The sequence below is a fragment of the Sorex araneus genome, chromosome 2 (genome assembly GCF_027595985.1).
Source record: "Sorex araneus isolate mSorAra2 chromosome 2, mSorAra2.pri, whole genome shotgun sequence".
NCBI classification, from domain to species: domain Eukaryota; kingdom Metazoa; phylum Chordata; class Mammalia; order Eulipotyphla; family Soricidae; genus Sorex; species Sorex araneus.
The window spans coordinates 369,832,563-369,858,854 of record NC_073303.1 but is presented as its reverse complement, the minus strand read 5'-3'; the positions used below and the strand labels follow the sequence as shown (position 1 = coordinate 369,858,854).

Here is a 26,292-nt window from a genome sequence, read left to right as displayed (position 1 = left end):
CAATGAGATGATACTCTTTAAGAGTAATACTCTGTCCTCTGAACGCACTTGCTGAGTCATTGTCTCTCTCCCCCGGCGCCTAAGGGGCACCTTAGCTTTTGAGAACCGGGATTTTTGGGTTCCTCCATCCTTCGGCATTTTTCTTCCTTCCTTCATCTGGTGTCCACCCCACCCGGCTCGCGGCCTCCTCAGCTGGTCGGGCAGGAACCTGGAACTCAGCCTGGGCTCCCTGGCAGCGAGGGCGGGCGCACGTGCCTTGCACACGCGTGACCCAGAGTCCAGCCCCCAGCACCGCTGTCTGCGGCAGCGCCAACCCCATGCCTGGCACAGTGCCACAGGCCTGCGCTCTGGGCCGAATGGGCCCCGGCTCAGAGCTCTGCCGAGGAATCTTTCCCCAACCCCCCGAAACACTCTGAATCTGCTGCTGCTCAGAAGCCGCCCCCCTGGGAGCAGTAGCCACGATTGGCCCGACTCCGTGAGCCGGCAGCTGCCCTGCCCACTAGGGTCTGTTCTTCAGGGAGTCGCCAGGGGTTGTGGGAAAGCGTATGTCAGTTCGCGCCCCTCCCGCCTTCAAAACCTTTCTCGTGTGAAGGCGAACACCACCACAGGTCCCAAACCTGTGTGCACCGAGGCCTGAATGTTCTAGAGGAACAGCCTTGTTCTCCGTGGGTATGTTCCTTTGGTAGTCATCGGGCACTTGGAGTGTGGCCGGTGGGATGTCGGAAACTGGGCAGTTAATTTGGGGAAGGGGGAAGGGGGCTCCCAGCTGGTGCCCAGGAGGTCTAGACTCGTTGATTGTCGCTCAGTGGCACCATCAGATCAGGGCAGGGGCCCGAGGAGGTGGCGCTGCTTGGGCCCCGCAGTACTGGGGGTACCCTGGGGCCTCCAGGCTGCCCCCGACAGTGTCGGGGATCCACGTCGGGCCTGGCATGGAACCCGAGTCGGGCGCGTCCTGGCGCTGTGTTTCCTCCCGGGCCCCGGGTCTGGGGCAGTTCCACGGCACACGTTGGCAGCGACTGCAGAGAAGGGTCCGGCCGCGCGGTTCCCAGCCTGCTGGGAGAGGCCCGGCCGCCTGCCCACTGCCCCGCGTCTCCCGCCCTGTGCTTAGCCACACCGGAGCCCTCGCAAGCATCTGCAAGCTTCGGGCCGTGGCCCTGGGGACCCGTGTCTCCGGGTGTTGGGGGACTTGCCCTTCTGTCCTCAGAAGGGCCCTTCCCGTTCCTCCTTTCTTTGCTGCCGGGGAGGCTTCCAGGCAGGTCAGCGAGAGCAGACAGGGCTGGGCTGGACTTTGGGCCTTCGGTAAGATAAGGCCACTCCCAGCGCCACTGGCCAACTGGGGCGGACGTTGGACGCGAGGGTCCGGTGCTGAGGTCACCAGGACCGCGCCTACAGGTGCACGGGCCTCCTGGGCCACGCCCCGCAGCACCCAGGGTCCGGGTGGTGCTGAGGATGGACGCAGCCCAGGTCACGTGGCCCTGACCTGGCGCCGTCCCCGGGCCCCTGTGGCTCCTCCTGTGGCTCCTCCGCACTCCGCCAGCCCTTCCCCATCCCCGCCCCCACTTGGTTTCCGCCCTGGTGCTGGTCACCGCTGCCGCTGGCCTGGACACCAGCTCTGCGCCCTCCTCCCGGCCTTGGCCCTGCGACAGCACAGCGTTAGTCGCTGCCAGACCCTGAACCAGCTCGCATGGTTTTGTTCTCTCACGGCATGGGAATGCGGCTGCGTAAAACTGGCACTTGAGGGGCCGGAGCGATAGCACAGCAGGTAGGGCGTTTGCCTTGCACGCGGCCGACCCGGGTTCGATCCCCGGCATCCCATATGGTCCCCCAAGCACTGCCAGGAGTAATTCTTGAGTGCAAAGCCAGGAGTAACCCCTGAGCATCACTGGGTGTGACCCAAAAAGCAAAAAAAAAAAAAAATCTGGCACTTGAGCTCCACACTCTGTAGATCTGCAGAGCTGTTCAGGATTGGAAAGTTTTTTTTCCAGGGCTAGAGCGATAGCACAGCGGGGAGGGCGTTTGCCTTGCACGCAGCCCACCTGGGTTCGATTCCCAGCATCCCATAGGGTCCCCCGAGCACCAGCAGGAGTAATTCCTGAGTGCAGAGCCAGGAGTCAGCCCTGTGCATTGCCGGGTGTGACCCAAAAAGAAAAGTTTATTTCCCCTCTCCATTTTCCTTTGGCTCAGCCGCTGCTGCCTCTTCCTCCTCTTCCTCCCCCAGTACCCCCACCCCAGTTTTCTTCTTCTAATTTGGGACCCCCTGCTTACACCTGGTCGGGCCTGTCATGGCATTAGAGGCTCTGAGGAAGCAAATTACTTCAAAGGTCCTGCCTTAGACACGTGGGGACCCCCCAGCAGGTCCGTGTTGTTGGGCGAGCAGTCGGTTTTGAAACCGAAGCTGACCAAGGGCGGTGATTTCCCTGTGGAGGTTGGATTTAGATGTCAAGGTTGGGTATTTCCTTTCCTTCCAGTCAGCTGAGGGGCAGGCCCCTTCCAGTAACGCAGACCACACGCTGGCTCGTGGGCCCCGTAGGGGGCGCCATCACGCTTTAAAAGCCCACAGATCCGTCACCGCGGGCAGGACAAGCCAGTGGGGGTGGGTGCCCTTTCTCTTCATTCAGGCTCTTCAGGAAATGCTAGACTTGCGTGGCATGTAAAGCTTTCCTGTCCTAGGAGATCATACCCGTGTGTTTACTAAATTTTAAATCTCAACGTCTGATGGAATGGAGAGTTCTGTGCAGTTGAAGTTGGGTTCTGATGGAAATTCCATTTTACAGAAGATCGTGCAAGTCCCTTCCACCCACTCAAGATTGAAAGTAAACGAGTGGGAAGATCCTTCAAGGGCCTCAGTTGGTGCAGTGCCACCTAGAGGAGTAGAATACGCTTCAGTCCTGTGTTTTAAAGCAGCAGGAGATAACTGTCAGCTCATAATTCAGAAATATCTTTTTTGAAAAATCACGGGGCCACCCTCAGTGGCTCTCCCCCCCAGGGTCACATGTGGCCGTGTCGGGGGGCCTGTGGCCTCCACTTGCGCGCTCTCCCCTCCTGCCCTCCTACCCCCCGGTTCTGACGGGGGCGACAGCAATGGACCTTTTGAGGAGTGGGTCTGCGCTTTGGGCTTTCTGCTGCTCCAGCGGGGAAACACTTCCCCCGGCGCAGGGCCCAGTGGGCTGCGCCCCTCCCCCAGGCTCCCCTCCCCTCTTCTCGGTCAGGCCAGGGCTGCGGCTCTGCCGGGCCCTGGTCCGCACCCTCCGTCTAGGTGATGCACACTGTGTCTCCACGGCGCTGAGTGGCGTCCCGGATGGGGCGCTGGTCAGTCCAGTTCTGCTGGGCCCTCCCCTGCCCATGGCCAGGGCCTCCTGTCCAGCCTTGGCGACTGGGCTGCTCTGACCTTCGAGGTAGACACGAATCAAGAATTTCAGCTGGGCCTCATTGTAAAAATGGGAAGGTGGGGCTGGAGCGATAGCACAGCGGGTAGGGCGTTTGCCTTGCACGGAATCTACCCAGGTTTGGTTCCCAGCATCCCATATGGTCCCCTGAGCACCGCCAGGAGTAATTCCTGAGTGCAGAGATAGGAGTAACCTCTGTGCATTGCCGGGTGTGACCCAAAAACCAAAAATAAAAAATAAAAACGGAAAGGTGCTCCCCGGTGAGCGGCCGGACGGGCGCTGCAGGAGTGATTGCCCTTTGCTACTTACTGATGTGTCCGGTTCTTCACTTGCAGCCCCTGGAGACTCGTCTCATCTCAGAGACCACGTCTGTGTGTAAACCGGAGCAGGTGGCCAAACAGATCGTGAAAGATGCCATCGTGAGTACAGCGTTTGCCTTGCTCTCTTCGTGAGCAGCCGTAGCCCTGCGTGTGGGAAAAGGTGTCTGCCCCACGCTCGACACGAATGTATGTTCCTTTGTCTGTTTCTGGGCCGGCACACCCGTCGTATCCCGTGCCAGGCCCTGCTCGTCTCTCCTCTGACACGCGGGGCTCGCCGATACCTGTGTTCGGTGCTGGTCTGCCGCTCGGCTCCTGGCTCTGCGCAGGGCCCGGCCCTCCAGGGGCTAGAGGCACCATATACAGGGCGAGGGGTCGAGCCTGGAGTGGCCACGTGCGAGGCAAATCCCCACCCGCTGTCTGTCTCTCGGGCCCCACTACGAATCCCTTATCATGTTTCGGGGCCGCTTCGAACTTTGGTTCTTCTGCAAAGCACACGAGACTCTCCGTCTCCCGGGTGCGCGGGCCTCTGCCGTGCCTTCCCCGTCGCTGCTGTTTGAACCTTGCTTGCTGCCACATCGCTGGCACTCAGGTCAAGGACTCTGAGCCCCGCAGTGTCCCCCCGTCAGGTGCGGCCGCCTTCGTGCGTGCTGCACCCAGTCCGAGAGGCTTCCCGGAGCACGCGTGGGTGTCGCCAGCCCCGTGACAATGTCCCCGCTGCTCGTCGACCGGACCGCGTTGAGGAAGGGGAGCCTGTAAACCGAGGGTCCTGTTGCACTTGGGGATTTGGGGGCTATGAGGTCGAGACATGCCCGTGGGTCGTGGCGCCTCTACGTGGGAGGGGCGTGTCCCCACCGAGACATGAAGCCAGACGGGCAGAAGCCAGACAGACCCGGCTCCACTGCAGCAGCCCCCGCCTCTGGACTCGGCCCAGCCTGACTGTTCCCAGAGAAACGCTCCCCCGCCCACCCGGGACCCACAAGCTTGGCTTTTCCTGTTTATCTCAGGGCGTAGCATGCGCGCTCTTTGGTGAGGGCTTGGGAAGAGCCTTTTTACTTGAGAAGGGTTTATTTAGTCTGGTGCGTCTCCAGTATGCGCCTCTCTTGGCGTTTTGTTTCTGGGCCACACCCTGTGGTATTGGGGGGCCACGAGGTGCCGGGGGTGGAGCCCGGGGCTCCCGCATGCAAAGCCCCGGCACAGCCCTCCGAGCCGTCTCCCAGCCCCTCCGACTGCTCCTCTCTCGACCGTTTCAGAGGCTGCATCACCGACAACCCAAGGAAACTGTCAGCAGGGTCTGACCTGGACTTCCGTCACCTTAGGTGTTGCAGCCGAATAACTTTTTAAGAAAAGCGTATTAATCCATTTTCTTTCTTTCTGTGGCCACACCCGGTGATGTTCGGGGTTACTCCTGGCTCTGCACTCAGGAATCACTCCTGGTCCCTCGGGTGCCAGGGATCAGAGCTGGGTTGGCCGTGTGCAAGGCAGAGATGGCCCATTGTGCTGTGGCTGCAGCCCTGGCCCGTTGTCAGTGGCTGTGGTAAACTCGCCCCACTTCCACGGGACCCCGTCACGGTTGCAGTTCAGGGCGAACGTCCAGGGTGAGCGGTGTGGGTCAGGACAGCTGGCTCCGACCTGCCTCGTGTGTATCCTCGAGGAAGGGTACCGGGAAGGCGCAGATGCATGGAAAGGGGGCGGGGGGCGGGGTAGGCTCCTCAGACACTTGTGGGCGCTCTTTGATCCTGAAATCCAAACTCAGTAGCCGTTTCCTCAAGCGTAGTCGCGCTGTGGAGTGGGACGCTCCATCAATGAACGTTTTGTTCTCTGTTCCCTTTAAGACCCACTGGTCTGTCTTGTACTTTGAATGTTTTGTCCCCATTCATGGTTTTGTAACATGACACATTAGTCATTTGGAAAATATGGGTTCACTGAGTTACCAAAAAAAAAAAAAATCACATCCATTCACATCTCGGCTCATCTAAGTGGCGTCTGGACCACGGGAGGCTGACAGAGCCGCGAGTGTGAGATTTCCCAGACTCCCCGTGTCTCAGAAGCGCAGGCTTTGACTCGGGCCCTGGAAGCTTGCCTCGAGGAGACGGGCCGACTCTGCTCCTTTCCCCAGGGATGGCTGAGGCCCCGCGCATCTCTCGGGCCACTCACATGGAAAGGAGAGAGTGTCCCTCGGGTGGGGCGCTTGCCTTGCACACCAAGCTTGGTTGGGTTCAATACCCAGTACCCTATATCGTCCCTCGAGCCCGCCAGGAGTGATCCCTGATACAGAGCCAGGAGGAAGCCCCGAGCAGCACCGGGGGTGGCCCAGAAGCAGACAGACAGAGAGCGTGCTGGTCTGTCAGAGGGTGTCCGGGCCAGTCTGGCACCCACAAGAAAACCATTCAGTGAATCGTCTCTGACAACATGGCCCGAGACTTGAGATTTAACAAAACATTTAGTTTGGCCGCTTCATCAAGGGCGTCTGAAAAGCAAAACTGACGTTTAAAATATTGGGGGGAGGGGCGTCCCTCCAGAACTTCTCAGGGCTGCCTGGAGGCTGCTCGAGCCCTACTTGGCTTGGTGCTGCCCAGGCCCTGACAGTTTGCATTTTACTAAAGAGTTTTTTTTTTTTTCCAAGTTCCTTTGCTTTGTGCGTTTATTAAGGCAGCGCTGTGTGGTAATGGAGGGTGTGGTCCTGCCGCCGTAGCTCTGGCCAGTGAGCCGGTGGTTTGGCCGCTGACAGAGACGGAACTCAGCGGGGAAACCCGGGCCAGCCTTTTCGCCTGTGTGGGCCCTCGGAAACGGGCCCAGGACCCCCAAAGCTGTGAACCCACATGTTGAGGACTTGCCGTGCAGCCGTTTAGGCCCAGGGCCAGGGCCAGGATTGTCCATGAGCGCTGAGACGGCTCGCGCCCTCTCTCCCCTGCACACACCATCACGCACACTCACGCCCACGCCACCCGCCCGTGATGGTTTCAGCCCTGCTCACGCTGCCGCTCTCGCCTTTCTCCCCCGCCCCTGCAGCAAGGAAACTTCACCAGCTCCATCGGCTCCGACGGGTACATGCTGTCGGCCCTCACCTGCGGGATGGCGCCCGTCACGTCCATCACTGAAGGGCTCCAGCAGGTAAGCTGCGGCAAGCAGACTGACGCGGGGAAAGACGGATGGCCAGGTCCGAAGGGCCGTGTGGAGAATTCTCCCCGAGCGTCCATTGCTTCTGACCTCAGGGCTGAGGAAATAGGAGTAGGGTTGGAATTGCCACCTAAGGGGTTTGGCCGGGTGGCGCCCTGTGTCCCCCTGTGTCCCCGTGCTGCAGCTGGACAGAGGGACACGCCCCCTCGGCTCTAAGGGGCTTGCTGCCGAGAACCACTGATCCCAGGTCTGGAAAAACGGGATTCTGCCGTCTCGGGGGTGAAGTGGCCTGGCTTACAGATGCTGAGGGTGGGACTGGAACAGCCCCGCCAGCTGGCTCAGAGCGCAAGTCGTGAACCTGGGAAGACGGACGTCGGGGCGCGTCCTCCGGGGCAAGGCGGGAGAGTCAGGCTGGGGTACTCGCACGCCAGGTGCTGTTTCCACCGGCTCTGTGCCCCAGCAGACTCCCGGCCATCCCTCAGCTCTGGGGGCCAGGGTGAGCTGGGATAGCTCGGTGGGGGGTGCCCCGGGAGCAGGGGGTGGGGGGGCCCGCTCATGGGCTGTTTCTGATCTGCAGGTCGTCCGAACTAAGCAGCTGGGCGGCCCCCAGCGCCACGCCTCTCACTCCGACTTCACTGTCTGTCCCCCCCTTGGCCTCACGGCCGCCTTCGCGCTGCCCCCGCTGTCTCGGGGTGCCCTCCTGCCCTTCCCTGCGTGCCCACCCTTCTGTTTGCCCAGCTCAGTTGTGCCGTGCTTCGGGCTAGGTCCGTGCTCGAGATGACCACCGGAGTGGCAGTGCTAGGGTCGTGCAGCTGCTCCCCACAGCTGTCCTTCCCGACCAACCTTTCATTTCCCCGAAACCGAGCATGACGTTAGGCAGGAGCGTTAGTACAGCGGACCGCACGCTCGTCTTGGACACAGCAGCTTCACTCCCCGGCCCCCGCCTGACCGCCAGACATCAGCCCGTGCATCCGTGCCCTTTTGCTTATTGATTTGTCCGGTGTTGGGGCCTCACGCCACGGTGGTTGGGACGGGCGGTCCTGGGGATCCAACCTGGGGCTCCCACAGCAGAGCCGGCGCGCCAGCCTCTGGGCCATCGTAGGGAGAGGGAGGGGTGGGGGGTGAGGGAGACGCCGAGCAGTGCATGAGAAGCACAGTCCTGAGACCTTGGTCGTTTGAAAGTGTTTCTCTTTGTAGCTGGCCCTCCAGAAAATCTTGTTCAAGAAGCCAGAGAAGTAGTACAAAAAGGGTGCTTGCCTTACGTGCAGTCAACCTGGATTGACCCAGGTTCAGTCCCCAGCACCCCATATGATCCCATGAGCCCGCCAGGAAAGTCATGAGCACTGGTGGGTGTGGCCCCAAAACCAAAAAAAAAATAGAAATCCCATTTAGAGGTGTCAGCGGGAAGACGCAGAGTCACAGACGGGTCTGTGGTGCGTGTTCGCCAGATGGCCACTTCCTTTCTCCGTCTGATTGTGTCCCTCATTACAGACCCCTGGGGGGTGCTGGGCCGGGCCAGTCTGTCTCGTCACAGCACGTCACCCTGGAAAGGTCCCCTGGGATAAGCTGAAACTCCCCCAAGTCAGAGATGCGTCTCGGGTGCAGTCTGCCAAGCTCAGCCCACAGCGGGCACGGGCCTCACGCCAGGACCGTCGGAGAATGCAGGGTTGAGGCCCTCGGGCAGCGCAGGGAGGCAGCCTGAGAGAGGACGCGGTGTGCCCCCCTGCATGCAGCCCGCTGCCTGCTCGCCAGACTGGGAAAAGATACAGGTTCCCAAGTCAGAATTCCAAGTGGGGCTCAGCCCGGTGCACCTTAGTTTCCCCCCGCTGTAGCAGCGGGAGTCTCCAGCCGGGAGACGGCTGTGTTCTCCGCACCGGCCGCTCGGTCTGACTCAGGGCAGAACCTGAAAGCACCGGCCTTGTGTGTGCGTTGGGCTGTTGGCGCTGCCGAGCCGGATGTCGCCCGCCCTGTGTTCTTGCTCTAGGCCGTGGACATGCGGCTTGGACAGACCCGTGGGCCGGGGGCTCCGGGGAGCAGGAGCTTCTGTGCCTGGTGTCTGGGCAGGCGTCTCAGAGTGCTCAGGGCCCTGACGGCGCCTCCGTGCCTGACGGACTCGCGCTTTGCCTTGCAGGTGGTCACAATGGGCCTGTTCCGAACCATCGCCCTGTTCTACCTGGGAAGCTTCGACAGCATCGTCCGGCGGTGCATGGTGCAGAGAGCGAAATCACAGATCGCGGACAAGACGGCCTAACCCTCTCCCTTTGCGCCACGGAGACTCGGGCATTTGAACAGCTTGCTGCTAAGCGGGAACGCGTTTGGCCTCCAGACACTGATGCGTTATTTGGAGCGTGTGAGAGCGGAGCTGGGCTCTGCGGGCGCCCGGCTGCCTGGAGGGGCTGGAGGCGCAGCTCCAGGCCACATTAATACTATGCAAATCTGCACGGAGAACCTTCCAGGCTCCGGCGGAGGCGAGGTGGAGAGGACGGGGCGCGGGGTTCCCGCCTGGGAGCCGGGCAGGGAGAGCGTCCGGAGGGTCGGCTCATTTTGTTCTCTGTGCTTCTGGGTTTTGTTTGCTTGTTTGTTTGTTTGTTTCTCCCTTAGAGATCCAGGCCAGAAATGTCATCTCTGACTCAGCAGAGATTTTGAGGCCTTTTTAAGAATTTTTTCCACCACTAGTCCCCCTCCCTCGTCCCCCCATCTGTGAAAGGCAGTTGTGGGGTTTCTGGAACCTTCTTTCCTTTGAACCTAGGGTATTTTCACCCCAGAGGACTGTCCCGCAGTGCCCCCTGCGCCCTCGGCTGCCGGGGCCCGTGAGGCTCCCGGGTCAGGGGGGAGAGGGCAGGGCAAGGGGAGAGAGTCCCCCGGGCGGAAGAGGCTTGTCTTAGGCCCGCGTGCTGCGGCCCCTCTCACTTGCCACCCACAGAGAAGGCGGTTGTCTCCCTTAGACTGTGTCCACGGAGCAGTAAATCCTTGGATCTCGGGGGCCCAAGTAAGGCTCTGCCTTGTTGGCCGCTGACCCGGATGCGATGGCTGGCACGGCATAGGGTCCCACGTAGAGCAGTGGGTAGGGCCTGCCAGGGACGATCCTGAGCACAGAGCGGAGAGTCAGCCCTGAGGTATGCCTCTCCTCAGCCCCACAGTCTGACAGCCAGTAACCCCCCACCAACGCCCCATTCCTGTGGCGGGGCTTCTCCCTGTCTCTCTCCCACATTCCTCTGGCTCTTCTATTTTTATAAGATGCAAAGGCCTCTTAGGCTTGGGGGTGCCTTTTTAATCCTTGATTCATGATTTATTAAACCAAGGGAAACTGAGGCGTGTGTTGTTCTTCTGGGCGCACGGAGGTCACTTCAGGAAGGATGGTCAGGACTGGAACCCAGGTCATTCGTGTGCCCGCAGAGGGGACGCGGCTGGTGTGAACGAGGCTCGTTTTGGAGGAGAGCCCGAGTCCTGGCCTCTGTGTGGCCGCCCAGAGCATCCTCTCCTCACTCTCAGACGGGCCCCGGGTGCTGTCGCTCCCAGACCCAAGGCTGCTCTCCACAGCAAGTGCCTCCAGGGAGTGTCGCCCGGGGCCCGCCCACCCTGTCACCCTGTCGTCCTCTGACTTAGGGGGGGACTTTCCCCGCCAGTGGAACCCGCTGTCCCTCCTCCCGTATACACACACACTCACACATTCCGGTTGACTGACTCTGGGAGGGAAAACCCCAGCTTTTGCAAAAGAGACTTTTTAAAATGATTTCCCAAACCCCCAACTCTGTGGACGAGTGCAGCCCTAAAGTTGTGTAGCAGACTTCTGTGCTCTTGAGCTTTTTAGCCTCTGCGCTTCAAGAGTGACTCCTTTCCTAACGAACACCGTCCAGCAGGCTCCCATCAGCAGTGACGAGGCGCTCGCTCTAATCCGGGGCTGAGAGGAGCGTCCTTGACACGCGGTCAGGTTGTGGTGGTCACCAGTATTGGGGTTTTAAACTAGGGGGCACCATCGTGGTTTTTTTGCAAGTCTTTGGTGGCACCATGGCAGCGAACCATATGGGGGTTGGTCCTTGGGGCAGCCCCTGCGGCCAGTGCTTGGCTGCCTTTTGCTAAGTCCAAGAAAGGGGGTCCGCTGCCCTGTGGACGCTTCGCCCTTCTGTTCTTCTCTTACAAATGCCCCTTGAAGGCGCGAACCTTCCACTGCCGTTGTGTGTGGAAACCGAATCCACGGCCGTGGCTGTCACCCTGAGGTACCACAGCAGGCGCGTGGCAGGCGCACCTGAGCTTCAGGCCAGCTGTGACCCAAACAGGCGCCAGAGCTCCCGTGGCCCCCAGCCCCTTGCTTGTCAGAGGCCGAAGGGCCTTAGTCTCTGACCCTCTGCTTGGAAAGCTAAGGAGTTTATTTTTGCTCTTTCTGAATTTGGTGCCATGTTTTTTTTGTTAGCAACTCCTGACTTGAACAAACACGAGATGAATTCAGTTTTATTTTTTGGTTTTGTTTTTTACCACTTCATGAACTATTGGTTAATTTTACCCAAAGAACCGACTGCCATAGGTTTGACCCTAGGGACTGTCCCCAGCCAGGGCTACTTTGTAATGTCGCCTCCCCTTCAGAACCCCAAGTCTAGATTCTAAGTACGTCTGACCTGAGGGTTTTTGAAGAAGGGACTTTAGACATTTAAGCAGGTTCATACAATGATCTGATTTTATTCAAGAGATGGAAATATTACAAGGTAAATTCTGATTTTTTTTTATAGTGGAGATAAAATCTTATATAACTTTGTCTGTGTAGGGGAAAAAAATAGAGCCTCAAGTCAGATTATTAAAGTAGAATATTGGTTGTTTTGTTTTTGTTGTCTTTTTTTTTTTTTAAAGGATTGCTTTGATTTAGCACTTTTGTATCGTACCCAGAACTGGGTGTTACCTGTAGCAGAAGTTGATTGCAGTTTTGTGGGAGTGTTCTGTGTGTGACCAGTAACTTTGCTGAGCGTGCAAGCTGCAGCCCTGAAGTGCCTGCCTCTGCTGGGTGTGGGTGTGTTGTGTTATTCTGATGTATTTGTGGATATATTTATTTTAAAATGTTTACTCTCACTCAGCCATAGAAATTCCAAAAGTCATTCAAGGACCCTTCATAATTTAAAAAAAAAAAGATACAGAAAATCCTCTTTTTTTTTTTTTTATAAAAACTAAGTCAAGGAATTATTCTTTTCTTTTTTTTTAATTTTTACTTTTCTCAATTTGAAAATAGAATTTGAAATGCTATTGATAGTGGTCTTCTGACATTAAAGCTAATTACATATGCTTCGTTATAAATCTTTATCTGGATCTGTTAAACCGTCAGTTGTTGACACTTGGGAGTGAAACTTTGAAAGACCGTTTCTAATATTTAGATGACAAAAGCATTTTGTTAATAGTTGCTTCAATTCAAAGAATTGTATGTCTTTGTCTTTCTAGAAGAAGACAACACCCTGATCATTTTTAAAAACGGAATTATATCATCAGCAACTTTCATGTTATTACATCATGCTCTAATTTAAACACGTCTTACTCACTTGAGGCCCCTTTTACATATTCATGCATTTGGACATAAGATGCTTTGTATCTTACTTCCTTTAATTCTAGTAATTCAGCTTTAAAAATTACCTACTAGCCATAACTTCCATATTCTGGACCGAATCTTGAAATTGAGCTCAATGCAGCGACAGTAGATCTGATATTTTGACGAGGAGCGAATAGCTATTCCATTTGACCGATGTGACAGCTCTAATGAAATTTTCAACTGATAAGAGTGCTCACAGCTATTTTGATATATATTAGAATTTGTGTTTGCTATTTTAGATGCTTTTGTGGCAGGATTGTAACCTAATTTTCATATCTTGTACTTCTACACTACAAAAAAATAAATGGGGAACAAGCTTTACCGATTTGAAAATTCATTTTTCTAGAAATTGGTGTATTTAAGAAGCACTTTAGCAAAATGCCACCCTTTCTATTTAATATTATCCTTGCCTCAATCCTAAATAGTGAAGCCTAATCGTGATCATTTTGTACAAATCAGTATTTTCAGAGTAAGCACTTGATAGTCTCAGCTTTTGTTTTAAACATTCTGTTTGTCTGGGGGGCTGTGTAAGTAGAAGGAAATTAGTAAAATTTCTTAAATGTGGTTTATGTACAAATAAATTTCCCTTGGATGTTAAAGCACAGCATTAAACAAAGACAGGTCTTGTCGACTCTAAAAAGTGTACAAAGATGATACGAAAGAACGCAGCTGAATTTTTCCCAGCACCTTGAACAGTTTTGGTCACACCGAGAAACTGTGGATACTTCGTTTTGCAGACTTAAACCTTTCGTTCCATTTGAGCCGTTTCTGTATCCACATGGAATGTGATTTGTGGGCACGGGGTGGGAGGGCGCGGGGGGGGGGGGGGACATCCTGCATGACTTGGTCCCCAGTGCTGGCGGTCAGTGGGATCACACCTGGAGGTGCTGGGGTCAAACCCAGGGTTTCCCACATGCCAGACATATATGTGCTCTCCCACTTGAGCCATATTCCTCCTCTTGTTTGCGTGTTGCGAAAGGAAAACTCTTTGTGGTCCTGGTTCCAGTTCCGATTTCATACCCTGCATGCCCCCATCCAGCAGCCTTGAGCCGGGGGTCCCCACAGCCGGGTTACGGGCTTCGGAAACAGCGTCTCCACCCTGCCCTGATGCTTCTGCTCTCCAGCAGGCTCCCGCAAGTCTGCTCCAAGGGAGTAGAACCGCTCCTCGTCCTTCCCGTCCGCGTGGGTCCACTGGGTTTCATGCAAGCATCTGAATGCCAGACACTGTTCTCTGTCGGGAACACATACAGGGAAAATACCCTTCCTGTTCAAATAGTTGAGCATTTAAAGGGAGAAGCATAAGCTGGACATGGTGCTGTGCCCATGATGAAGGTACCATGATGAATGCTGAAAATGCTGGGGCCAGAGCCATAGCACAGCGGGTAGGGCATTTGCCTTGCACACGGCCAACCTGGGTTCAATCCTCAGCATCTTCATACGGTCCCCCGAGCACCATCAGGAGGAGTTCCTGAGTGCATCACCAGGTGTGACCAAAAAAAAAAAAAAAAAACTGAAAAGAAAATGTATTATTTGACCGTCACTGTTGAGTGCTATGCATCGGTCCCATTTAAGCCCTCCTTGAACCTTGTCCAAACTATTTCTGTTCCCAACTTAGCCGTGGGGTGTGGGCTCAGAGGTCAGGGAAGTCGCAGTGAGTCAGAGCTGCTAAGCGGTGGAGTCAGGATTTGAACTGGTTTCTGACTTGAACTAGTTTTTCCTTGCCTCTGTCCTAAACCTCTGCTCAAGGTACAGGGGCACCTAGACCACCTGGCATGGCCAGGGATGGGCTCAGAATAGGAAGTCCTGGAAAGGGAACTTTCGAAAGGAGGAAGAATTTGCCGTGAGGTGCTCGGGTTGTATCTCGGCCAGGAGAGCAGAGGGCACGCCTGTGGGCACGTTTCAGGACCCACAGCAAGTTCAGAGAGCTGCGAGAAGGGTCAGCGGAAGGGCAGGGTGGGCTTCCCGGGCCACAGGGGAACCGAACTGTTCACCATTGAGCACTTGCAGCAGAAAGAAGAACAGCCTGATGGGAGCTTTACACAGGTCCTCATTCCCAGCAGTTTCAGGACCAGGCCTGGGAGTAAACGATCCGTGAGAGTTGGAGAGACACCGTCTTTGATACAGTGTTAGGCGCTGGCTTGTGTTAAATGCCCAAAATCACTCCCAGTCCGTTGGGACTGTTAGCTTTGGACGAACGGTCCTTACAGATACTCGGTGAAGATAAGGTTATTCTAGGAATGTTCCCCTCACACTGATTGGTCATAAATGGAAACATCACACACACACACACACACACACACACACACACACACACACGCACAGTGTAATAAGAAAGGCAGAGACTGGAGTGACAGTGGGGACAAGAATCCTCTTTCCTTGGAGTCCTGGGTGAGCCTGGCCCCCCTGACACCTTAATTTGGCACTCCTGGCCCAAGTTCTGGGGCAGGACAGTTCCCTTGGATGGCGCCCACAAGCTGTTACAGCCACGCTAGAAGAGAAAAACATTTGATTCAGATCCTCGGGAAGGTCTTCACCTGCAGTTACCGCCTGGGAGACACCAAGCGGGGGCGAAAGCACCTCGGTGGAGAGAAGTGAGCGAGGTAGGGTGCCAATGCTTTGCTTATTCCCCTCAACACGGCGCTGCCTTGGGTCTCTGGCGGTAGTTTCAATCCAACAAGAACAGTTGGTATTTGAAAATAGACGACAAGTCCCTACTCTGAGTTGATTTCGTTTTAAACACCAAGTCATTCATTTGAAAGGAAAAAATTGCCAGGAATGAATTTCCTTTTGTAAACAAAAAGTCAACCTTATTTGCCTACAAATTGGCACAACAGAATGATTTATCTTCAGTTTTGTCGCTTAGCTTCAGAGGGAGCTGCATAATTATTCTAAACACTTCCTGAGGTTCAGAACCCACCGTAAGTTAACGAGGTGGGTTCCTAGGTTAAACCCGGGCTTGCCGGTTTAGATCTGACGAAGGACACTCCTGATGAAGACAGGGGGACCGGATGTGACACAGACACGGGGTCCCTGCAGCAGGTCCTCTCTGGAGCATGAATGAAAGGCTCAGGGTTGCTGTCAGTCGTGAATTCTAACGGGGACGGTGGGTGATGAGAATTGTATTATTCTATAACATCGGCCCATCATATTTGCAGTGCAAGCGTAGGGTGCTGTTTAGCCTGCCTTGCATGCAGCCAACCCCTAGTGTAATCCCAGCACCACTTGGTCCCCAGAGCATCTCTGGGTGTGACCCTGGAGAGACCCAACCCCCCCATGTGACCACCTCCTTGGTCTCTTGCATTGCACTGCCAGCTGGGTTGACCAGAATTACTGGGTCCCCAGCCCAGAGGAACCTCAGAGTTCCTAATGGATAAGACACACGTCAGCGACATCTCCAGAAACCGGGAGCCAAGGAAGAAGCCACTGGAAGCTGGCATTTGGGGTTGCTCCCTGAGGCACGTGGGACGTACCGCGCAGCCCTGCAGTTCCAGTTGTACTCAGGTTATGCGGGCGCCTTGTTTTCTCTCTCTTGACTCCGTGTGTTGCTTGTGGATTTATTTCCACTCCAGTTTGCCTAGTGGCAGGGGGCCACGTTTTATGGCTTTAACTCTTTCTTCCGACCTGTTGGTTGTCAGGGCCCCTCCCAGCTAATGAGATCTTCCCATACTTCTTCTCCTGAGAATCTGGAGAGTGGGAAAATTGAATGCAGACCTGTATTCAACATCCGTGTACCCAGACGAGAAGAATGTTCTTTTTTTAATTTCATGGGTGAGGGATGAGAACTTTCTCAATTATGCTGTTAAGCTCCAACCAGTAGGTGGCGAAAACTGGCAATAAAAACCTTTTTGTTTGGCAGACTGGAGAATAAAGAAGGAAAACACAGGCCTTTCACACTGGATACAATCTCCACTCCCCAGTCTTGTTCTTTTTTTCTTCCTGGTGCCACCCTCCTGCTAGGCTCAAACCAGCCCGACTTGGGGGAAGGGCCATCTTTGGGTCTGAGGAGTTGAAGGGAAATGCCCCCTCCCATGATAGCTCTGGGAAGCTGTGGGGGGTTCTCCCCAAATCTAGGCTGTACCCCCACCAGACTCCTGACTTGGGCCACCATTCCCTGTGCGGGCTCGCCACACGGAGTCCCTTCACGCGGTTCTGAGGAACACTTCCTTTCTGCTCCCGGGGCACGACATACACAGGGAATCTTGATGTGGGAACGGCTTCCCTCTTCCGTTTGCAATATTCTCCAGAACGCCCCCGGGACTGCAGAACCCTGGTCCTGGCAGACAGCAGACCCGTCTCCGAAGGTGCCACAGAAATCGAGGGAGGTGAGCGGCTGGTGAGGGGGGCAGAAATAAGGAAGTTTTCTTTCCCCCCGGGAATGGAGGGTCTGCCTTCTGCCGGCCGCCTTTGCAGAAGTACAAAGCCTTTCCCAGCTCCGTCCTCTCATTTCCTCACTCGCACGCTGGGTCTGAGAAGCACCAAGGCTTTCGATTCCTCAAGAAATTTGGGAGCTTAAGACAAAGTTCTGAGAAGATCCTTAAGCCATAATAAGACATTTGTATGAGCTTGACATAAAAAAAAAAAAAAAAAAAAACGTTTCAGATGGGTCTCTACCCTGCCTCTGTCCAGGCCAGAACCCCTCCCCCACGGTCCGGATAAAAGCGGACCCTGTAGCCCTAAGAAGGCCGGAAGGAGCGTCTTCCTTCCTTCCCTCCAGCCTGCATGAGAAGCATCCATTTTTAGGGGCAAAAGGTTGGCAGGTTAGCTCTCTGGGTATGATAAATGAAGAAATGAAAATAACCCGTGTGCTTATTTTGCTTAAGAACAAACGCTTTGATTTTAGACTAGGAATGTGACTCGGTAGTGTCGGAACCCATTTGTGTACATTGCAGAACTCATTTGTCACGTTTCTATGACCACGATCATCTATATCCCTTATATATTTGAACTTGAGCCCTATTAAGTAAGCTGCTGTACTTTTAGTAAACATTTTTTCTTGGCACTTTATTTGTCAAAGACTCTTGGAGATAAAAATAAACAGTGTTTGCCCTCTCGGGCTTTTCTTCTAGGGGGCTATTCATGCGGATGCATGGAAACCTAAGTGTGCAGTATGAGGACACGCCACATGTACACAGATATGTGCTTACGTGCACAGTATGTGTATCTATCGGATCTGGGACTCAGACAGCAGATCTGCTGGGACCGCATCCGTTCAAGCTCCTACAGTGACTCTGTCCAGCCTGAACCCTGCAGGGCAATCGTGCCTCCAGGTGCCTTTGGAGATCAGCACTTGCCCCTAGGATGGCCGGCAGGGGCAGGCCTGGGGCACGGATGGCTTCTCCAACCCCGACTCCTGGGAAGCAACTTGAACTTCAACTGGACCCTCTGGGCTTCCCTCGCTACTGAGCGCGAAGTTACTTCTCCCCCCAAGGGGAGTCCCACTGTTTGGGGTCAGCGTGGGTGTGGGTCAAGTCCCGGGAGGCCTGGCGCTGTGTGTGTGTGTGTGTGTGTGTGTGTACGCGCGCGCGCGCGCGCGTGTGTGTGTGCAAGTGTGTGTGCGTGCATGTGTGTGCGCGCGCGTGTGTGTGCTCGCGCGCCTTTACTCTCCCCCCAATCCTTGGTGCCCCGTGCGTGCGCGCGGGCGTTGCACACTCACACTTGCTCAGAAGGCTCGTCGGGGGCCCGGGCCGTGTGCGCGCGCACTCCGGCTCGGAAAGGATCCCGGCGATCGTGGCGCCTTCCCAGCCCTTGTTTTCTAAGCCCCGCTCGCCCCGCAGCCGCGGCCGGGCCGCGTGCGGTGTCGGGACCCCCCACCCCCGCACCCCGGTGCCCCCCGGGCCTCCCCCACCGCCCGCACCGCCCGCGATCGCGCGCGCCGGGGCCGGCCCCGGGCCGGAGGAGGCCCCGCGCACACCCACCGCGCCGCGGCCGCGCGGGAGGCCTGTGCCGGCCGCGCCACCCAGCGCTCGGGCCTGGCGGGCGGGCGGGGGCCCGTCCCGGGCGCGCCATGTGTCGCGGCGCCTTTAACCGGGGCCCGGCGGCGGCGCGCAGGGGGGCGGCGGGGCGGCTCCGGGGAGGGCCCTTTCTTTCTTCTTTTTTTGAATGAACCGTGTGACGTCGGTACAGGAAACCGGGCGCGGAGCGCGGAGCATGAAGTAAGAGGCCCGGGAGGGCCCCCCGCCCCGCGCCCGCCCCCTTCCTCCCCGCCCCCGCCGCCCGCCGAGGTGCCGGGCCCGGGGCCTCCCCGCCGGCGCGGCCGTCGTGGGCCCGGAGCGGGCAGCGCGCGCGGCGGGAGCGCGGGGGAGGCGGCGGCCGCGGCGCAGCGGCCCGGAGGAGGAGAAAGGGTGCGCGGCCCGGAGGCGGGGTGCGCCGGTGGGGTGCAGCGGAAGAGGGGGTCCAGGGGGGAGAAGTTCGGAGCAGTCATCCTTTTTAGGAAAAAGAGGGGAAAAATAAAGCCCTCCCCCGCCCGCGCTGCTCCGCCACACACGGCGCGGGCTGCTCGCGCTCGGCCCGCGGGTGCCGGGCGCGTCCTGCCTCGCTCGCGCTTCCCCGTCCGCCGGCGCCGTTCCTCCTCCTCCTCCTCCTCCCTCTCCTCCTCCTCCTCGTCCTCCTCCTCCTCCCTCTCCTCCTCCTCCCTCTCCTTCTCCTCCCTCTCCTCCTCCTCCTCCTGCTTCTTTCGGAAAAAGGCGGCTCTGCCCGCCGGGCGGAGTTGGGATCCGGAGAGGACTCGCGCCCCGGTGCCCGGCCGCCCGCCGGCCCGGCGTCCCCGCGCGGCTCCCGGGTGCGGAGCCTCATGCCCGTGCCCGCGCGCGCGTGTGTGCGCGTGGAAACCGCCGAGGGGGCGCGCGGAGCCCAGGACTTCGGCCAAGCCCGGACTGCACGTTGCGATTCATCTGCCGCCGCCGCCGCCGCTGCTGCCTTGGGCTTCTTCCCTTTTTCCCTTTCGCTCGTGCTCCCCGGAGCTCCGCTCGGGATTCCTGCGGATTGACATCTCAGCGAAGGCGACTGCTCGGCCGGCAGTCAACTTGGAAATTCTCCTGATTTTACTCCTTACCCGCAACACGCACACGCGCGCACACGCACACATACACACACACGCACACACGCACACACACATACACACACGCACACACGCACACACCTTCCACCTTCTGATTGAGTCGGAAGTTTTCAAAGCCGCGATCGGGGGAGAGTTCTGAAGACTGATGGCATTTTTGCCTTGTGCATTTGTTGGGTTTGTTACAAATTAACGCAACGTGACTGAGGCTCAGGCTGTCCCTAAAAAATTACAAGTAAGTTCTTTGCACAGGAAATCGGTTGACTGTAACTTTCAATGGAAACATTTGCGATTTGGAAAAAAAAAAAAAGAGAGAGAAACCAGAAAAAAAAACCAAAAAACCTCTTAAGTGCCTGGGAGTAAGTTTCATTGAGGCAGTTTAATCCATTCCTCTTTTATTATTTTTTTTTCCAGCCCTTGCAACTTGTGTTTGTGAGTCCGTCCTGTCCCCGCGTGTGTGAAAGGAAAATGCACCTGATTTTTGACTTACGACTGTTTTTCTTTCTCTTTTTTCAACCTTTCAGCATCACGGAGGAAGTAGATGGATATTCACAAAAACTCGTAATAATGTGCCTCATGAAGTCCAGCTCCAAAAGGGATTGAGATTTTTCTTTTTCAAGCGGGGGCTTGGAAACCGCCTGCGTCGCCACGCCAAGCGGGGAGCACCAGCATCGAGGGTTCCGCGTGACCGAAGACACCCCCTCATCCAAGAATGCAAAGCACATCCAATAAAAGCGCTGGATTATAGCTGCCCTCCCGGGCTGGCGGGGCCGCGGGGCGGCAGCGGGGGCGAGCGGGGCCGGTCGGCGCGGGCGGCTGCGGGCCCGGGGCTGCTGAGGATGGCGCAGGCGGGGGGCAGGACGGGCTACGACCACCGCGAGATCGTGCTCAAGTACATCCACTACAAGCTGGCGCAGCGCGGCTACGAGTGGGAGGCGGGGGACGCGGGCGCCGGCCCCGCGCCGGGCATCTTCTCGTGGCCGCCCGCGCGCAGCGCCGCGCCGGCCCGGACCTCGCCGCCGCCGCCGCCCACGCCGCCGCCCACGCCGGGCGCCGCGGCCGCACGCAGCCCGGTGCCCCCCGTGGTCCACCTGACCCTGCGCCAGGCCGGCGACGACTTCTCCCGGCGCTACCGCCGCGACTTCGCCGAGATGTCCAGCCAGCTGCACCTGACGCCCCTGAGCGCCAGGGGGCGCTTCGCCACGGTGGTGGAGGAGCTCTTCAGGGACGGGGTGAACTGGGGCAGGATCGTGGCCTTCTTCGAGTTCGGTGGGGTCATGTGCGTGGAGAGCGTCAACCGGGAAATGTCGCCCCTGGTGGACAACATCGCCCTCTGGATGACCGAGTACCTGAACCGGCACCTGCACACCTGGATCCAGGATAACGGCGGCTGGGTAGGTGGGCCCCGTGCGCGCGCGCGTGCGTGCGTGCGTGCGCGCGGGTGGGGGGTGGGTGGGGCGGGGGCGCGCGCGCGCGCGGCCGCGGCCTGGGAGGGGACCTCAGGTAGGCGGGTGCCTCCACCTGTCACCTGCCTTACCTGGGACCCGCCGCCGCCATCGTCTACCTCCTAATCCCGTGTTTGCCCGCTGCTGAGCATCCGAGGGTCTCTCCTAGAGAATCTTGGGATAAATTGAGGGTTATTTTTTTTTGGGGGGGTGGTCCCTGCATCCCCAGCATCACCTTTACCTGATTGAGCAATCGAGGATGGCAGAGACTGCCCCTGAACTTGTTTTTTAATAAGCCGTTTAAATTGAGGCGCCAGGATTTATAATACCGTGAATGGTACTTTGCATGCATGCATTGTTCCAACACAACCCCCTCACCTGAGTGCCCCCAGGTGGGCCCCCTACATCCTAAGCCTCGTCGTAAAGTGGGACCCCACCGCCTGGCTTCCAAGCCCACGTCCCGAGTCCCAGTCCAGGCCCAAGGAATGGCCCTTTCCCTGTGCACTTAGTAAAATTCTGCCCGGAGCGGACAATCCGGGGGAACTCCTTGTCCTGGGAAGCCTAGCGGTGTTCGTAGGTTGCTCTACCTCTTACAGTCCCGCTCTAAGCCCCGGGACTATAAATGTACCACCTGCACCGCGATCCTGGCTGCCTTCAGGGGCCCCGGCTCAGCCTTTGCACCGGCTGCTGAGTTGTGATCACTGTCTGTCCCCCGAGGATGCTTTTCCGGCTGGCTGGGATTTTCATCTCGCGCTTTTCACTGCCCGGCATGTCCACCCCCTGTGGGCTCCTGGCCTGGAGACTCTGGCGCGTGCAGGCCAGAGCGTGGGAAACCCGGGCTTGGGCTACACGTCATTGCTGCCCCCCGCCTTGGGTGGGAGGCGCTGGCCTGTCCTTTGAAAGGGCACCTGTGCGGGGCCTGGGTGTGTGCAGGGGGCTGGACAGTTCCGCTGGGGGTGTGATGCCTGTGGGGGAGAGTTCCGGTGCTGAGATTGGAGAATGGCCCTAGAGGTCCTCGCCTGGTGCTCCAAGCGACGGGTTTAAGACAAACGTGGAGGAGGAGGATTCTTGTGGGAGAACTTTCTGGAGTCGCTTTTATCCTGGAAGAAGGCTGCCCGTGGGGCCTCTCTGTCGGCTCTCTAGGGCATCGCTGGCAACGTTCTTCATACGGTCCTGGGACCCGGCAGATCCTAAAGTGACCACCCGTGGGGTTGTTTTCAAGAAGCAGGTTGTGTCCCTGAGGGCTCTTCCCCGGGTCTTCTGGCATTAAGGGGCCCTGGAAGAGAACAGAGGAGGAAGCAGAGAGGAACATCTGATGCCCGGGGATCCAAGTCAACAAAATATTGACGCCGCTGTTGAAAAGTACGGCTATCTGCAATACCCACATTTCAGTTTCTAAACTGAAAACACTGTTTGTGAATTGTTGGTTTCTTGAGCGCCCACAGGATCAGGTCTTTAGTAATTCTGGAAGAATTCACTAAAAGCTGAAAAGAATATTTTCGTTCAATGTTTGGCCAAGTAGGTGGTTTTAATTTTAACCACCATAACCAAAGAGGTAGGGACTTCCAAACTCCAAAAGGATCATTTTAAAACCAAAGTAAAACTGATTTAAATGTTACCATTTTATATTTCTATGAACATAACAAATTCTTTCAACGTCTCCTTAGTTGAAAGAAATCCAAGGAGGTAACTGTCATTTACCGGGTAATTTAATAAAAAGATGGGAGCAGAGACATATGTTTGTGATGGAAATTAAGATGTAACCTTGATCTTGTTGTTGAGTTGTATTGCAATCCCATCCACACAATTGAGGTTTCTTTTGAAGCGAAGCCTCGCCTTTTCTGCTTTCAAAGTAGAGTTTTTATAGTAGGTTCGTTTTTGTGGTCTCCAGGTATTTGGGGCTGATAAATGTCAAGGCTGCATTTCACGATGGCAGACCACACAAACACTGTGTAGAGCGTGATAACATTTGGGGGACAAAACCTCTTAGAGTACAAATAAATCATACAGAAGCAGAAGTGACTGATGGTAAAATCTGTAGTAGTAGTTTCCAGACCGGCATCAAGATGGATTACTCTATCCGAAGGTGAAGAAATTGGGCAAAAGATAAGTCTCTATCAGGAAATGTGGTCTTGTAGTTGCACTTGTTGACATGGCAGTGGTGGTATGTGAGAGTTACAGATGATTTGCCCATCTCTTTGTTTGTTTTGTTTTGTAACTGTGCTCAGGGCTTCATCCTGGCTCTACACTCAGGGATCACTCTTGGTGGCGCACGGGGGACTACAGTGGAGATTGAACCTGGGTCAGCTGCACGCATGGCAAGCACCTTATCCACTGTACTATTATTCTGGCCCCGTGCCCATCTCTTTAAATGTGCGTTGTTAACCTACCTATTTATCTTAGGCCCTTGGCATACAGATTTGCACCAGTCACATCTGCATCTCTGATACTGTATTGTTTCTAAGTGTTGTGTTTGACAAAAGCGCCGTTAGGAACCGTCATCAAACTTCAGAAGGAGGCTAGCACACTCTGGACATTCCATTAGGACTTGTCCCATTTCCAGGGCCCAGGGGATCGGCTAATACACGATGGACACTAATAGTGTATCTGTCTAATAGTGGGGGCTCAGACTTGAAGTCTTTTCTTCTTTTTTTAAAAAAAATTTTGTTGCTGTTGCTGTTGCTGTTGCTGCAAAATCAGAACGTTTGGGGATTGAAGACAGCTGCATGCGTCCCAGGTCCCCTAACTCAGAGACATCTGGGTTTGGGATGATAAAGAGGCTTCTCCAAGCCTCCGATTCAGCCAAGACTAATGAAGAAATTGGGTGCTGAGTGGAGAGTGGCTGAAGTCTGAGTCAGGCATTGTGTGGCATCCAGAGAGTGGCAGGAGAGTTGGGGGGGGAGAGGGAAAGAGAGAGAGCGAGAGAGAGGAAGGGAGGGAGAGGAAGAGAGAAAGAGAGAGAGGGAGGGAGAGGAAGAGAGAGAAAGAGAGAGAGGGAGGGAGAGGAAGAGAGAAAGAGAGAGGGAGGGAGAGGAAGAGAGAGAGGGAGAGGGAGAGAGAGAGAGGGGAAGAGAGAGAAAGAGAGAGGGAGGGAGAGGAAGAAAGAGAGAGAGAGGAAGAGAAAGAAAGAGAAAGAGAGAGCAAGAGAGAGCGCACAGTCATTCTAGAAATGTTGTAGAGCCCACCACTTGGAGTTCGGCCAGCCCCCGGGGGCTCCTGGAGGTGCCAGCTCGCAGGTGCCACCCTAGAGCTCCTCAGTTAGGCCCCCACGGGTTCGGGTTCGTTCATTCCAGATGCCAAGCCTGTCAGTTTCCCTGATGCCTGGGGACGCTGTGCGGGAAGAGCAACAGCCTTGGCTTATCACGTGCTGTCCCTTCCCAGGGAAGTCACAGGTGTGTGAAACTCTGGGTCTTTCCCAGGTGCCCTCAGTCGTGTCATCTGCCCCTGGGGAAGGTAGATGGGAGAGAGGGATGGGGAGGGCAAGCGAGGCGTGGAGGGGAGAGAGAGGAGAGGGGAGGGGAGGGGAGGGGAGGGGAGGGGAGGGGAGGGGAGGGGAGGAGAGGAGAGGAGAGGAGAGGAGAGGAGAGGAGAGGAGAGGAGAGGAGAGGAGAGGGATTGGAGGCAGGGCAAAAGGGGAGGAGAAGGAGACAGGACAAAGGGAGAGAAGGAGGGAGGACTGGAGGAGAGGAATCGGAGGGGTGTGAGAGAGTGAGGAAAGAGGAGCTGTACAGTTGGTATTGGTATTGCCGACCCCGTCCCGCCCAGATCTTCTCTCCTCCGATTGAAGATGGGAGAGGCAGCCTGGAGCGGGTCTGTTACTGTTTCATCCACTTCATGCAGTTTCATTTCTGTTGAGGAGTTTCGAGTCCCAAGACTACTTCAAGAGAAGAGAGAGGTTTGGGCAGGTGTGTGAGTGGCCTGTGGGTGAGGGAGAGGGTCTGGACCCGGCCCCCTGCAGACAGAGGATGCCAGCCTGGGCATCAGACTACGGGGGAGTGAGGTGGGGACGCCGGGACGGATTAAGGAAGTGGGTTAGATAGGACATTGGCTTCCCTTGCTCTAGGACATGGCGGTCTGACATGTGTGTGCATGCACGTGTGCGTGTGTGCGTGTGTGTGTGTGTGTGTGTGTGCATGTGTGTGTCCTTTGGTCTTTGAGGTTTAGGGAGCAGGAAATTACCCCTCTCCACCCAGCAGGGCTTGCCCTCCTTTCGTGTCCATTGGTCAGCAAGTAGCTTCTCTTCTCTCTCTCTCTTTTTTTAATTTATTTTTTTTGCTTTTTTGAGTCACACTCGGCAATGCACAGGGGTTACTCCTGGTCTGAACTCAGGATTTAGTCCTGGCAGTGCTCGAAGGACCGTATGGGATGCTGGGGATCGAACCCGTGTTGGCCGCAGTCAAGACAAACGCCCTCCCCACTCAGGCCCTCAGTAGCTTCTCTGAACCCTGCAAACCGGTCAGCAGGAAGGCCAGGCCACTTGCCGCTGGGATGCCGACCCCAGGAGACCTCATCCAGCGGCCGAGAATCGGCTGCTTACGGCCCATTTTGGCAGCCAAACCATGGGATTAAAAATAGCCTGATGAGGAGCCCGTCTTAAATAATACATTTAACGATGAACTTTCCTTGGGAAAGTGCATCTCTCTGGCTGCAGAGAACCACGCGGCCCCCATTCAATAACGTCGTTGCCGGGGGGGTGGGGGGGGGGCAGGCGGGCTTGGCCCTGAGCGCGGTGGCCGTCACGCTCCGTCGCTCAGCGCTGTTCCTGCAGCTGGTCGAACCGTCACCTCGGCTCCCTTCTCGTTTCTGCCGTCGGGGCCTCTGTGCTCTCCGCCGCCTGTTGGAAACGGGGCTCGCCTGAACACATCCTGCTCCTCTGAGGCGTGCTTTCGAGGGGGAACTGATTGGCCTTTTGAGCAATCTCTGATTCGAGCTGGCACGTGCCTGCCTGTTTGTCTAAACGCCACGAGGGCGCCAGGGACGGGCACGGAAAGCCCCTCTTGGCTCTCCTGAGCCCGAGTCGGAACCTTTGCTCGACTCCCAGGCCTCGTCCGCCGGAGGAACGAGGCGCCCCCTTGGCAGGCGGGCCTGGGGGGTGCAGGGGGGGTGGTGTCGGTAACAGTCCCCCACCTGACCTTCCCCGTCTCGGATCCCCTCCCCAGTGGCGGTGGTTCCTAGAGGTGCATCTGTGCAGGGGGAGGGGGTGAGGGGGGAACACCCCAGCCTTTGTAGAGAAAGAGCAGAGAGCGCCGCCCCCGCCCCCCACCACCCTGTGTTTGAGGTCAGAGGTGCTGTGAAGCCCTTTTAAGGGAATCTGATCCCTTACTCAGCTCGGGCAGCTACCTGGCCTGTGTCCCGAGACACCCCCCCCCCCCCCCCTCAGGATCTGGCTTCCCCGTGAACCTTC

General features: G+C 56.6%; 2 protein-coding genes across 4 annotated transcripts in view; both read left to right on the top strand.

The window, feature by feature from the left end:
* Positions 1 to 12,710, top strand: part of KDSR (3-ketodihydrosphingosine reductase) — a 43,755-nt gene extending 31,045 nt beyond the window's left edge. Inside the window, exons 8-10 of the mRNA XM_055126810.1 lie at positions 3,722 to 3,805; positions 6,716 to 6,817; positions 8,955 to 12,710. Coding sequence (XP_054982785.1) covers positions 3,722 to 3,805; positions 6,716 to 6,817; positions 8,955 to 9,074 — 306 coding nt within the window. The 3' untranslated portion in view covers positions 9,075 to 12,710. The remainder of the gene's footprint in view (positions 1 to 3,721; positions 3,806 to 6,715; positions 6,818 to 8,954) is intronic.
* A 5,744-nt stretch (positions 12,711 to 18,454) lies between these two features.
* BCL2 (BCL2 apoptosis regulator) overlaps positions 18,455 to 26,292 on the top strand; it is a 175,669-nt gene continuing 167,831 nt past the window's right edge. Inside the window, exons 1-2 of one of the 3 annotated variants that reach the window (XM_055125695.1) lie at positions 18,455 to 18,541; positions 19,968 to 20,837. In XM_055125695.1, coding sequence (XP_054981670.1) covers positions 20,283 to 20,837 — 555 coding nt within the window. In that variant the 5' untranslated portion in view covers positions 18,455 to 18,541; positions 19,968 to 20,282. Of the gene's footprint in view, positions 18,542 to 18,625; positions 18,731 to 18,795; positions 19,679 to 19,967; positions 20,838 to 26,292 lie in introns of those variants that run through there. The other 2 variants (XM_055125696.1, XM_055125694.1) reach the window with 2 other exon arrangements.